Source organism: Muntiacus reevesi, chromosome 8 (genome assembly GCF_963930625.1).
Source record: "Muntiacus reevesi chromosome 8, mMunRee1.1, whole genome shotgun sequence".
Lineage (NCBI taxonomy): Eukaryota > Metazoa > Chordata > Mammalia > Artiodactyla > Cervidae > Muntiacus > Muntiacus reevesi.
In genome coordinates this window covers 31795736-31808994 of record NC_089256.1, presented here as the reverse complement: position 1 = coordinate 31808994, position 13259 = coordinate 31795736, and the positions used below count along the sequence as shown (strand labels likewise).

The 13259-nt window shown below is 46.5% G+C and overlaps 1 protein-coding gene across 7 annotated transcripts in view; it reads right to left on the bottom strand.

The window, feature by feature from the left end:
* Nucleotides 1–516: 516 nt before the first annotated feature.
* Nucleotides 517–13259, bottom strand: part of BTD (biotinidase) — a 43966-nt gene continuing 31223 nt past the window's right edge. For all 7 annotated transcript variants that reach the window (XM_065943356.1, XM_065943357.1, XM_065943361.1 and 4 more), the window contains exons 3-4: nucleotides 11822–11971; nucleotides 517–1959 (exon numbers count right to left, since the gene is read on the bottom strand). In XM_065943356.1, coding sequence (XP_065799428.1) covers nucleotides 787–1959; nucleotides 11822–11971 — 1323 coding nt within the window. In that variant the 3' untranslated portion in view covers nucleotides 517–786. The remainder of the gene's footprint in view (nucleotides 1960–11821; nucleotides 11972–13259) is intronic.

Below are 13259 nucleotides of genomic sequence, written 5' to 3'. Positions count from 1 at the left end.
CAGCATCACTCCATCCCTCAGAGCCAGGCAGCCAGAAGGCGCTTGCCCAGAGCCAGCGTGATTTACCGACGTGCCTGGAATCCCTGGATGAGACATGCTGTGCCCAGGAATCCTATTACTCATCTGTTCCCGCTGCTGCCCTCTCTTCGGCACTTTTTCCAGCCTCTCTCTCTCCGGAGCATGGCCCTCTTTCTCCCCAGTTGTGCTGAGGCCTGCCTGACACATTCCAATCACTGGCAGAAAGGCAGATTTGAGAAAAGCTTCCCCCTGCTTTTAAAAGCTGCCTCAGGCTCCACATTGCTGAGGCCGCTGGTGGCTCTGGCATGATCGGTTCGAATTCTGGCCACAGGCAGGGAAAAGTCCCCACTGCAGCCATTCTAAGATGGCTTTTGCTTTGAGTGTTCTTACCCTCGATAATGTTTGAGGCTTGTGAAATACCCGTTTATCCTGGGTGTCACTGATCAACAACAAGAAGAAACACACACAACACACAAAAGTAGCCGTCCTGTGGACATGTAAAATTTAAACTGACGTTTATTTTTGTTTGAGCTCTTAAAACAATTGTGTGATGAAAGATCTACTGGAGGAAGAAATGACTTGAAAAATAGAAACAAGAGTATAAAATACCAGAAAATATCTCACTAATTTCCACCTAAGAGGGAAAGACCCTAGTGCACCATCTCCCTACCTCCTCCCAGATGGGCTCTGGGGCAAAGAGGTGGTCCCACTGCTGTGAGCTTCAGCCTGTGCCAGTGTGTGTGTGTGGGGGGCCAGTTTCCACACCCCCTAGTCCTTCTCATACAACCGCCCATAGAGAGCTGCCGTCACCAGCCCAGAGGACAGTCCCTTCTTCTTCAGGAAATAATGATCACTCTCCCAGCCCAGCTGGTCCGGGGTTTCCAGGGTCATCCCTGAGGTCAGAAGCATTGGAAAGATATAAGAAGTACTGAAGTTGCCCCACAGGTGAAACTCGAACATCCCCGTGGCCTCTGTGATCTCCTGCCCACACGTGTCAAAGCCAAGACCCCCACACTTGACCAGCGCACAGACTTGGACATAGTAGGTGCCATGCACCGTGTGAAGACCATCGAAGACCCCCAAGGCGTACAGCTCCTGGGACACGATGGGCCTCTGGTAAAGCAAATGGCAGCACAGGCTGTTTGCACAGACGCGGAGGTGGCCTTCCCGTCCCCATACGGGAACCAGGGTGAAGTTGTCATACATCATCTCAGAGTTAAATGTGGGAGAGGCGTTGGTGGTTGATTTGGGGGCTCCATCACAATGGACGTCCTGGGCATCCTTCTCAGAGTAGGGATCCCCTGCCAAGAGTTCCAAGAACTTCCTATGGGACGGGTCCGTTTTCTCTGTGGCGTTCCCCATACTGACGAGACCCGGTGGATTTCTGGCTACCTCGGCAATTATGAGGTGACCTTCAGGGCTTTCCATGTTGTGGTGCCAAAAGGACTTCAGAGGGGTGTGTATGCCACTTCCTGTCATCCCCAGAGATGGGTGGTGGATGTTCGCAGCCAGAAAGTTGATGCCAAAGGCGATGGCGAAACCTCTCTGAATCTGAATGGCTGCCAAGAGTGGGAGCTGGTTCATCCAGGCAGTCGGATACACAACATGCTTCACGTCAGAGTCTCTGAGGAGCCTGACAGCAGGGTCAAAGAACAGTATGTCAAAGCAAGTGAAGATGCCGAACTTGCCAGCGAAGGGGGTGTCGAAGACTATGTGATCCACCTCCAGAGGGGTATCGAACGCTGCCTCAAAATAGAGGTTATGTTTGCGGTAGCGGTCAACCAGGGTTCCATTACTGCTGAACACAACGTTCGTGTTAAACTGGTATCTACCATCACTTGGGCACCCTGGGTCACTGCTATGACAAGGCTGCTTTGTCCCAAGATTGGCCACCAGGAACATCTCTCCCTTCATAGCCATGCAACTCAGGCGCTGGAGGACCTACAGGGGGAAATAAAAGTGTAAATAAAGGCAGTTTTAAACCCTGCCTTCTTCTTATAATTTTAGAATAGTACCTGTATTATGTCCATAATATATAAACAGCTATCATAAATCAATAAGAAAAAAAGTAACCACCACCAAAAGCACGCAGAGAATATGAACAGGTGGGTTACAGATGAACAAATACAAACGGCCAACAAACACCTGAGGAGATGCTCAGTCTCTTTAGCAGTAAGGACATACAAATTAATATGATAATGAGGTCTCATTTCTCACCTCTATAAGACTGGCAAAAATTAAAAAGACTATTCTATCTCTCACTGACCAAAGGATGGGCAAACAGGCACTCATGTGCTATTGCTGGGGATGCAAAGTTGCAATAAAATCCTTTAAAGGAAAAACACAGTGCTCTTTAAGAAATTATTTTAAAAGTGTTTGTCCCGGGGAGGGGGGTGGGGCTCCAATCAATGTGGCAGAACAGGGGGATGTGCAGCTCACCTCCTCCCCCATACACGTCAGAACACACTCCCATCTGCAATAATTCTCACAAGAATACCCGCTGCATGCTGGCAGACCATCTCAAACACCCAAAATCGTAAGAGAAATCGCCACACATGGGTAGGACGAAAGAAAAAAAAAGCGGGCGTGGAGGGTGGGAATTGGGACGGGACTTGCACCTCTGAGAAGTAGCTGAGAAAGAGGAAAGGTTCCCGCGCCCTGGGAAGCCCCTTCACCGGCGGGGAGCTCAGTTCAAGACAGAAGGGAGCTGCAGGGGCTCAGAGGGGAGTCCAGCCACCAGCCCGAGGCAGACAGGGCAGAAAGGCCTGCAGGGTCGGTCTGAGCTGCCGCCCTGGGCCAGAGACACGCATGCACCGAGGTCTGTAGTGGCGGCGCTGGGTGCTGAAACTCAGGCTTCCGAGGACAGCCCGAGGGACAGGGCCGCGTTGGGCTGCACACAGACAGCCTGAGGGGCTGGAGCATGGTGAACGGGCAGAGGTGTATGCGGAAGAAGCCTGGGCCCGCCACAGAAGTGAGGAGCCTTTGCGAGCTAGCGTGCAAGGCGACGGTGGGCCTGCCGTGGGAGCCTCAGTCTTGGCATGCTCATGGCGGGCTTGCACTGCCATCAAAACCCCACTGTTAACGCACACGGCCCGAACAGAGGGGTGGCCACCACAGCGGCCTCTTTCTCCATGGGTGCTGATGACAGTGCTACCTCTGCGAGCTCTGGGGGAGCACCCGTGGGCTGCTCACGTGCAGAGGCAGGAATCGAGCCCTCCCCCGCCACTGTGCGGGTCACTGTGGGGTGACCACCCCACCACTGCCCACTCTGTAAGCTCAGCGCCCTGGGACACCCCAGGGGGCAGCTCCCAGGCCTGGGACAGGTCCGGCCTTAGGGTTAAGGTTAGGGTTAGCTGTGTGCCGTGGGGACGTGCACACGGGGGCCGGGCAGGGTGCGGCTTGCTTCCGCAGGTCCCACCGCAGATCCAGGGGTGCGACTACCATTCTCGGGATGCCCGACTTCAGCTAAGCTGCGCTGGCCTTGTGAGAACGCCCCCCGAGGGAACCAGGGCAGGCTGCCCGTGTTCCCGTGGTTGAGAAGTGACTGAGAGCAGTGCCCAGAGCCGAAGGCTCTGTACGCTTGTGTGACAGGTGACACCACAGAGCATGCTCGGGGGAGCACGGCGCAGGCGGAGGAACACTTAGTGGCTCCTCTCCCAGCAGGAGTGCTCCAATCCCACCTCAGCTCCCCGGCTCCCTCGCACCCCAGCTCAGAAACGGGTCTGGGGGCTTCTGCTCCAACAGTGCGGGAGCAGATCTGGCCCCCAGTGGGCAATGACAAACATTGAGCAAAGAGGAGGGCTGCTCAACATCCAGCGCAGGCTCTGCTCACCACGACACCTCCTATCCAGGGGATAATGACCAATATAGACTGAGGAAAGAGCATCAGACATCTATACTAAAGACAGCCTTCACACCAAAAATATAAACCCACACAGGCTACTCAGGGATGCCAGCACATAAAGCTAGACTAGATCTCCAAGACCACAGTAGATCACTGTTTCTCCTAAACTCACAGAGTAAGAGAAATAAATATAAGTGAAACACAGCAGAGGAACCACTCCTAATTCAAAGATCAAGAGAATGTCCCTGAAAGAACAAACGATGAAACAGACCTCATCAGGCAAATATACACTGGATTCAAGAAGGAGATAATGAAAATACTGAAGGAATTAAGAAGAGCGATTGATAAAAATGCAGATTACCATTAAAAGGAACTAGAAACTACAAAGAGGAGCCAAGAAAAATTAGAAAACTCACTTGCCCAGACAAAAGCTGAGCTAAAGGCAATGAATAGCAGATTAAATAAAGCAGAAGAATGAATAAATACCTGGAAGATAGAATAATAGAAGTCACTCAATCAGAAAGGCAGACAGAAAGTCAAATAAAAAGAAAAAAAAAATGAAAGCAATGTTTTCATTGAGACTTCATTTCATCCCATAGAGACTATGGGATAATGTGGGCTTCCCAGGTGGCGCTAGTGATAAAGAGCAATGCAGGAGACACAAGAACCATGGGTTTGATCCCTGGTTGAGAAGATTTCATGGAGAAGGGCATGGCAACCCACTCCAGTACTCCTGCCTGGAGAATCCTATGGACAGAGGAGCCTGGAGAGCTACAGCCCACCGGGTTGCAAAGAGTCAGACACGCCTGAAGCGACTTAGCACACATGTGCACATAGGATAGGATAAAGGGTGCCAATCTAAACATAATAGAGATTTAAACATAATAGAGATTCCAGGAGGAGAAGAAAGACAAAATGGGATCAAAGATTTCTTTGAAGAAATTATGGCTGAAAACTTTCCAAAACGAAAAAAAGAAACAAATATCCAGATATAGGAAGCAGAGAGAGTCCCAAACAAGGTGAACTGAAACAGACCTACACCAAGACATTCTATATTAAAATGACAAAAGTTAGATAGAGAGGATTGTTAAGGCAGCAAGAGAAAAACAGAATTAATTACAAGGGAACCCCCTAAGGCTATCAGCTGATTTCTCTACAGAAATGGGTTTCTCTGTTGGCTTAGAGGGTAAAGCGTCTGTCTGCAATGCAGGAGACCAGGGTTCGATCCCTGGGTTGGGAAGATCTCTTGGACAAGGGATAGGCTACCCACTCCAGTATTCTGGCCTGGAAAATCCGATGGATGGAGAAGCCTGGTGGGCTACAGTCCATGGGGTTGCAAAGAGTCGGACACGACTGAGCAACTTCCATTTCTTTCTTTCTTTCTCTATAGAAAAGTTGCAGTCCAGAAGGGAACAGCAAGATACACTCATAAAAGAGTCTTAAGAGTTTTAAAAAAGTCTTAAAAGGGAAAAATCTGCACTTCCCTGGTGGCTCAGCTGGTAAAAAATCTGCCTGCAATGTGGGAGACCTGGGTTTGATCCCTGGGTTGGGAAGATCCCCTGGAGAAGGGAATGGTTACCCACCCACTCCAGTATTCTGGCCTGGAGAATTCCACGGACTTCAGTCCATGGGGTCGCAAAGAGTTGGACACGATTGAGCGACTTTCACTTTCACTTTTCACAGGATAGCCTACCCAGGAGGATTATCATTTAGAATAGAAGGAGAGATAAAGAATTTCTCAGACAAGCAAAAAACCAAGAGAATATAGCAATACTAAACCTACCCTAAAGGAAATATTGAAAGGTCTTCTCTAGATAGAAAAGAAGCAAGAATCTATGGAAAAGAGAAGATCACAACTGGCAAGTAAATCACTTCAAAAAACTATTATACAGATTTTTTTTTAAAAAATCAAAAATTTTGTGAAGGCAATGAACAGCAAAAGAATAAATATGAAGATGTAAAAGAGGACATGAAAATCATAAAATGTTGGGGAAGAGAGTAAGAAAAAGGAGATTTTCTTCCTCTGAATGTGTTTCAGCCTATATGACTATAAGTCTAAAGCAAGTAGATGTAGGAAGGGGTTAACATACTTGAAAAACAGGGTGACCACAAATCAAAAACATACAACAGATTCACAGAAAAACAAAAAGAGAACATAAGTATAATACAAAAAGAAAATCATCAAATCACAAAAAGAAGAAGAAAAAGGAACAAAAAAGAAATTAAAAAGTCAACTAGAAAACAAAGTCTACAATGGCAATGAATACGTATCTATCAATAATTATCTTAAATGTCAATTGACTAAATGCTCCAATCAAAAGAAAGAGTGGCAGATTGGGTTTAAAAAAAATGCTTATAATATGCTGCCTACTAGAGACTCACTTTAGGATGAAGGACATATACAGATTGAAAGTGGGGGAGGTGGGGACTTGCCTGGTGGTCCAGTGGCTAAGACTCCTCGCTCCCAATGCAGGGGCCCCAGGTTCGATCCCTGGTCAGGGAACTAGATCCTGCATGCTGTAACTAAGACCCAGCACAGCCAAATAAAGATAAGTTAAAAAACAAACAAACTGAGGGGATGGAAAAATATATTTTATGCATATGGAAATGACAAGAAAATGAGGGTCACAATATTCACAGCAGACAAAATAGATTTTAAAACAAGGACCATAAAGAAAGATAAAGAAGGACACTATATAATGATAAAACAATCAGTACAAGAAGAGGCTATTACACTCGTCTATATGTATGCACCCAATATAGAATCACCCAAATGTTTAAGACATAAAACAAGTGCAGACATAAAGCGAGAAATTGACAGGAATACAACAGTAGTAGGATACTAACACCTCACTCACATCAATGACAGATCTTCCAGGCAGAATATCAATAAGGCACAGAGATCCTAAATGATACAATAGAACAGTTAAACTTAATTGATATTTTCAGGTCCTTACATTAAAAAAAAAAACAAAACACATTCTTTTCAAGTGCACATTGAACATTCTCTAGAATTGACTACATTACTAGGGCACAAAGTAAGCCTCAAGAAATGTAAGAAGCCACAAGTCATTTCAAGCATCTTTTCTGACCACAATGGCATGAAATTAGAACTGAACTACAGAAAAAGAAATGAGGAAAAAAAAATGGTTACATGGAGACTAAACAACATGCTATCAAAAACCAAAGGGTTAATCAATTATGAAATCAAAGAAGAATTTTAAAAATACCTTGAAGCAAATGACAATGAAAACACAGCCATACAAAATCTATGGGATGCAGCAAAAGTAGTCCTTAGAGGGAAGTTCATAATGATACAGGCCTTCCTCAAAAAACAAGAAAAAGCTCAAATAAACAATCTAACCCATCACCTAAAAGAATGAGAAAAAGAACAAACCACACATAAAGTCAGAGGCTCCCCTGGGGGCTCAGCGACGGGGAGCTCACCTGCCAGGGCAGGAGACACGGTTCCACCCCCGGTTCAGAAAGGATCCCACATCCGTGCAGCACCTGGGCCTGCGGGCCACAACTTTCAAGCCGCACTCCAGAGCCCGGGAACGGCAGCTACTGAGCCACATGCCGCAGCTGCTAAAGGCTGAGCACCCTACAGCCCAGGCTCCCAGTAAGAGAAGTCACTGCAGTGAGAAGCCTGCGCACTGCAATCAGAGAGGAGCCCCTGTTCACGACAGCTAGAGAAAACCCACAGCAATGAGACCCAGCACCGCCAAAAATAATAAATAAAATTATATATATGCCCTAGAGTCATTAGAAGGAAGGAAATAATAAAGATGAGAGAGGAAATAAATAAAGATTAAAACAACAACAGAAAAAAATCAATAAAACCAAGAGCTGGTCTTTTGAAAGGCTGAACAAAATCAACCAATCTCTAGCCAGGCTCAACCAAAAAAAAAAAAAAGAGAGAGAGAGAGAGGACCCCAAATAAACAAAAGAAGGAAAAGAAGAGATAACAACTGCTACCACAGAAATATAAAAGACCAGGAGAAAATACTATGAACAATTACATGCTAACAATTTAGACAACTTAGATGAAATGGACAAGTTTCTAGAAACATACAGCCCACCACAACTGAAGCTAGAAGAAATAGATAATTTGAACAGACCAATCACAACAAGTGAAATAGAATCTATAATAAAAAAAAAATAAACTTCCTACAAACAAAAGTCCAGGACCAGATGGTTTCACTGGGGAATTCTACCAAACACACAAAAAATAACATACTGATCCTCCTCAAGTTATTCTGAAAGACTGAAGAGGAGGGGCCACTCCCAAAGACATTCTAGGAAGCCACCGTCACCCTGATACTAAAACCAAAGATGCTACCAAAAAAGAAAAGTACAGGGCAATATCTTTGATGAATACAGATGGAAAAATTCTCAACAAAATATTAGCAAACTGAATCCAACAACACATAAAAAAGATCATATACTACAACTGGGCTATTCATCCTAGGGTCACAACCCAGGGTCACAAGGATGGTTCAGTGTAAGCAAATCAACATGTGATACATCACACCAACCAGAGACAAAAACCACACGATCATCTTGACAGACACAGAAAGAGCTTTTGATAAAATTCAACATCCATGCATGAAAAAAAAACTCTCACCAAAGTAGAGATGAGAGAGAGAGGGAACATATCTCAACATAATAGAAGCTACTTATGACAAACCCACAGCCAATATAACACTCAATGGTGAAAAGCTGAAAGCCTTCCTGCTAAAATCTGGAACAAAACAAGAATGCCCATTCTCACCACTTGTATTCAACATAGTATTGGAAAGTCCTAGTCACAGCAATGACAAGGGAAAAAAAAAAAGGCATCCAAACTGGAAGGTAAGAGGTAAAACTGTCATTATATGCGGATGACATGATACTGTATCCTGGAGTGGGTAGCCATCTCTTCTCCTAGGGATCTTCCCGAGCCAGGAATTGAACCTAAGTCTCTTGCCCTGCAGGCAGATTTTTTTACCTCTGAGCCACCAGGGAAGCCCAATGCTATATTTAAAAAACCCCTAAAGATCCACACAAAAATTACTAGAACTGATAAACGACTTCAGTCTGGTAGCAGGACACAAGATTAACATACAGAGATCAGTTGCATTTCTCTACACTGAAAATAAATTATCAAAAAGGGAATGTAAAAAAAGAAAAAAACTCTTAAAATTGTTTCAATAAAATAAAAATACTTAGGAACAAACCTGACCGAGAAGGTCAGGAAAGACTCATATACTGAGAATTATAAAACATTATGAAAGAAAACTGGAGATGATTTAAAGAAATGGAAAGATATTCCATGCTCTTAGATCGGAAGAATTAATTTTGTTAAAATGGCCATACTATCCAAAGCAATCTACAGATTTAATGTGGTCCCCATCAAATTATGCATGACATTTTTCACAGAACTTGGACAAATAACCCTAAAATTTATAGAGAACCATAAAAAGACCCAGAATTGTCAAAGCAATACTGAAGAAAAAGAATAAAGTAGGAGGGATAACCCTCCCACATTTTAGACAAGACTACAAAGCTACAGTAATTAAAACAGTGTGGTCTTAGCACAAAAACAAACATGAATCAGTGGAACAGAAGAGAGAGCCCAGAAATAAACCCACATATCTATGGTCAATTAATCTTCAATAAGAGAGGCAAAAATATACAGCAGAGGAAAGACAGTCTCTTCAGGAAGTGGTGGTGCTGGGAAAGTTAGACAGCCACATGTAAATAAATCAGTGACCTTCACACCATACACAAAGATAACTCAAAATGGCTTAAAGACTTAAATATTAAGACATGACACCATGAAACTCCTAGAAGAGAATGCAGGCAGAACATTTTCTGACCTGAATTGTACCCATGCTGTCTTAGGTCAGTCTCTCAAGCTGAGGGAAAAAAGCAAAATCAAACAAGTGGGACCTAATTAAACAGCTTTTCTACAGTCAAGGACACAATACAAAAAGTCAACCTACAGACCAGGAGAAAATATTGCAAATGACGTAACAGACGATGGTTCAATTTCCAAAATATACAAACAGCTCATACAATGGAACAACAACAACAAAAACCCAATTGAAAAATGGCAGGAAGACCTAAATAGACATTTCTCCAAAGACGACACATACAGATGGCCAACAGGCACATGAAAAGATCTTCAACACTGCTAGTTATTAGAGAAATGCAAATCAAAACTACAATGAAGCAGTGCCTCATTCCGGTTAGAATGGCCATCATGAAAAAGTCTACAAACAACACGTGCTGGAGAGGGTATGGTGAAAGGAGAACTCTCTGACACTGTGGAGGAGAATCTAAATGGGCATGGCCACTGTGGGAAACAGCACAGAGCTTCCTCAAAAAAAACTAAAGGGATTTCCCTGGTGGTCCAGTGGTTAAGAATCCGCTTTGCAAGGCAGGGAATGAAGGTTTGATCCCTGCCGGGGAACTAGGATTCCACATGCCATGGAGCAACTAGGCCTGCAACTAGTGTGCCATGATGGGTGAGCCTACGAGCTGCAGCCAGAGAGTCTCTGAGCTGCAAGGAAAGCTCCTGCGTGCAGCAACTAAGACCCAGCCCAGCCAGATGACCCAGCAAGCCCACTCCTGGGCGTGTACCTGGAGAAGACTAATCCACAAAGATACACACTCCCCGATATTCACAGCAGCGCTACTCACAATAGCCAAGACATGGAAGCAACCTAGGTGTCTATCCACAGATGAAAGGATAAAGAAGACATGGTGCACATACACAATGGAACGTTACTCAGCCATAAAGAACGAATAATGACATCTGCAGTGACACGGATAGACCTAGAGATTATCATGCCAAGTGAAGTAAGTCAGAAAGAGACAAATACCATGTGGGATCACTTATATATGGAATGTAAAATAGGACACAAACGAACTCATCTATTAAATAGGAACAGACTCACAGATATAAAGAGCAGACTTGCGGTTGCTAGGGAGGCGGGGTGCGGGCTGTGGGAGAGATGGATTGGGAGTTTGAGGTTAGCAAATGCAAACTGCTATCTATAAAACCGACAAACGAGGTCCTACTATATAGCACAGGGAACCATATTCAATAACCTGTGATAAACAGGAATGAGAAAGAACATAAAGAACAATGTGTGTATAAATGAACCACTTTGCTTTACAGCAGAAATTAACACATTGGAAATCAACTGTACATCAAGGAAAAAACTTCTTTAAAATAAAAATGATGTCAGTATCTGCTGGATGCATAGAAAAGAGTATATTAATAGTTGGAGGTACATCCAATCATTTATGGTTTTCTCTAGAAAGCAGGGTAGGATGGGGGGTGGGGGGTGCTGAAGTGGACTTTCATTTTTTTAAGTTTTTACAATAATTTTATTTATTGATTTTTGGTTGTGCCGGGTCTTCGTTCCTGCGAGGCCTCTCTGGCCGCGGTGAGTGAGGGCTTCTCTTGCTGTGAAGCTGGGGCTTGAGGGGGCTTGGCCTTCAGTAGCCGCAGTCCCCAGGCTCAGGAGGGCAGGCTCGGACCCAGGAGCAGTAGCCCGCGAGCGCAGGCCCGGGAGCTCAGGCCCACGGGCGGAACCACTCCGCTCCATGTGGGGTCTTCCTGGACCGGGGATGGAGCCTGCGTCTCCTGCCTTGGCAGCTGGATCCTTGACCACTGAGCCACCGGGGAAACCCCGTTTTTTTTAACTTCTGTTTGATCTGTAGTTCCAGCATATATTCATGCATTCCTTGGTGACTGAAAACCAGAATGAGCCGCAGGTGAGTAACGGCCTCACAGTAGCAGACATGCCATACTCTAACTGTGGGCACAGGGAGATTGGGCTTGGTTTTCGGGGCCGAAGGGCTCCGGTCGGTCTCACTCCGCATGTCCTGGCTCCTGGCCCCTGGCCTGGCCTAGCTCCATGCGCCTCCTGCCCTCTTAGGAGGGAGACCAGGCCCCTCACTTACCTCCGTGTCATTGAAGCGGTGGGGCTCCAGGCACGGGTTCCACCTGACCAAGTGGGGAGACGGCATGAAGTCCAAGAATGGGTAAATGGATGTCCTTGTAAAGTTGAATCCGTGAATGCCGTCTTCTGGAAACACTATGATCTGTGCACCCTGTAAGTCAGAACATCAGAGGACAGCTTGTTAGCAGGTGCCGGGGAGCAGCCCGCATCCTCCGATAGCCCTCCCGCAGCTGCTCAGAACCAGGGACCGGAGGGCCAGGGACCTGAGCCTTGGTGATGGGGCTCACGTGGCCTGACTCTGAGGGAACCGAGACAGTGTCCTCCCGGAACCAGGGAAGTGCCTGGGGCTGGTCGGGGGCGGAGGGGATGGGTGAGCCTGGCTGGAGGGAGCGGGCTTAGGAGCTGGGGGCGGTGCCCTGGGGGCTAGAGTGGAAACTACAACAGGCCCTGAATGCCTAGCTCAACAGACATGCTGCCAACAGTCCAGGGCTTCTCAGCCTTCACTGCGCTTCTCCGTCAGACAGGGGAGCTTCTGAAAACACACTGGCTGTTTGGGGCTGATCCGGGGGCCCATCCCGAGAGTCTGCTTCTATGGGCTGTCAGCGGGGTCCAGGGACAGTTTGTCTACAGGGCCCCGGGTGACTCTAACGCGCAGCCGAGGTGGGGCCCCCCTGGGCTGGGGGTCCGGATCGAGCTGATTTCAGCATAGGAACCAGGACTTGGCTCTAACTTGCGTTTCTCTCCCTGGGAGTTAGCAGACTCTGCTTTGAGCCCTGGGCCCCTTACAGACCTCTTCACACGTGGGGCGGCGCAGGGGGCTGGCAGGCACCTGAGACAGCCCGAGCGGACAGGGCTGGGCCCTTCGCGGGGGGGTGCTCTCTGCTTACTGGGCTGAAGGTGCCAAGCCTGGAGTCTCAGCCACAGCGGACGGTGGCGGAGGGCAGCCGGGCAGGCACGGGTCATCAAGAATAACAGGTGATCTGAGTCACTGATTTCCAGAATGTGCTGCACACCCTTATACTTTTTCCTGGCTATATAAAATCCATGAAAGTTTACTTGTAGAACATTTGGAACAGAAATTATGAAGGAAGAATTCATAAGCCTGTATCATGAAGATAGGAATTGCTAACATCCTGATTTCATTTTTTCTCCTCTCTGCCTATGTGTGTGTGTGTGTATAATTGAGACAATAATAAACACAGTTTTCTGTCTTGATGCTCTCACTACAGAACATCAAGACTACAAAGATGCCAGGACTTTCCTGGAGGTACAGTGGGTAAGAATCCACCTGCCAGTGCAGGGATTCAATCCCCTGGTCTGGGAAGATTCCCCGTGCTGCAGAGCAGCTGAGCCCCAGCACCCTGACGATTGAGCCCATGCTCTCTGGAGCCTGCAAGCTCCGAGTGCTCACTGAAACGTGAGTGCCTACAGCTCACGCT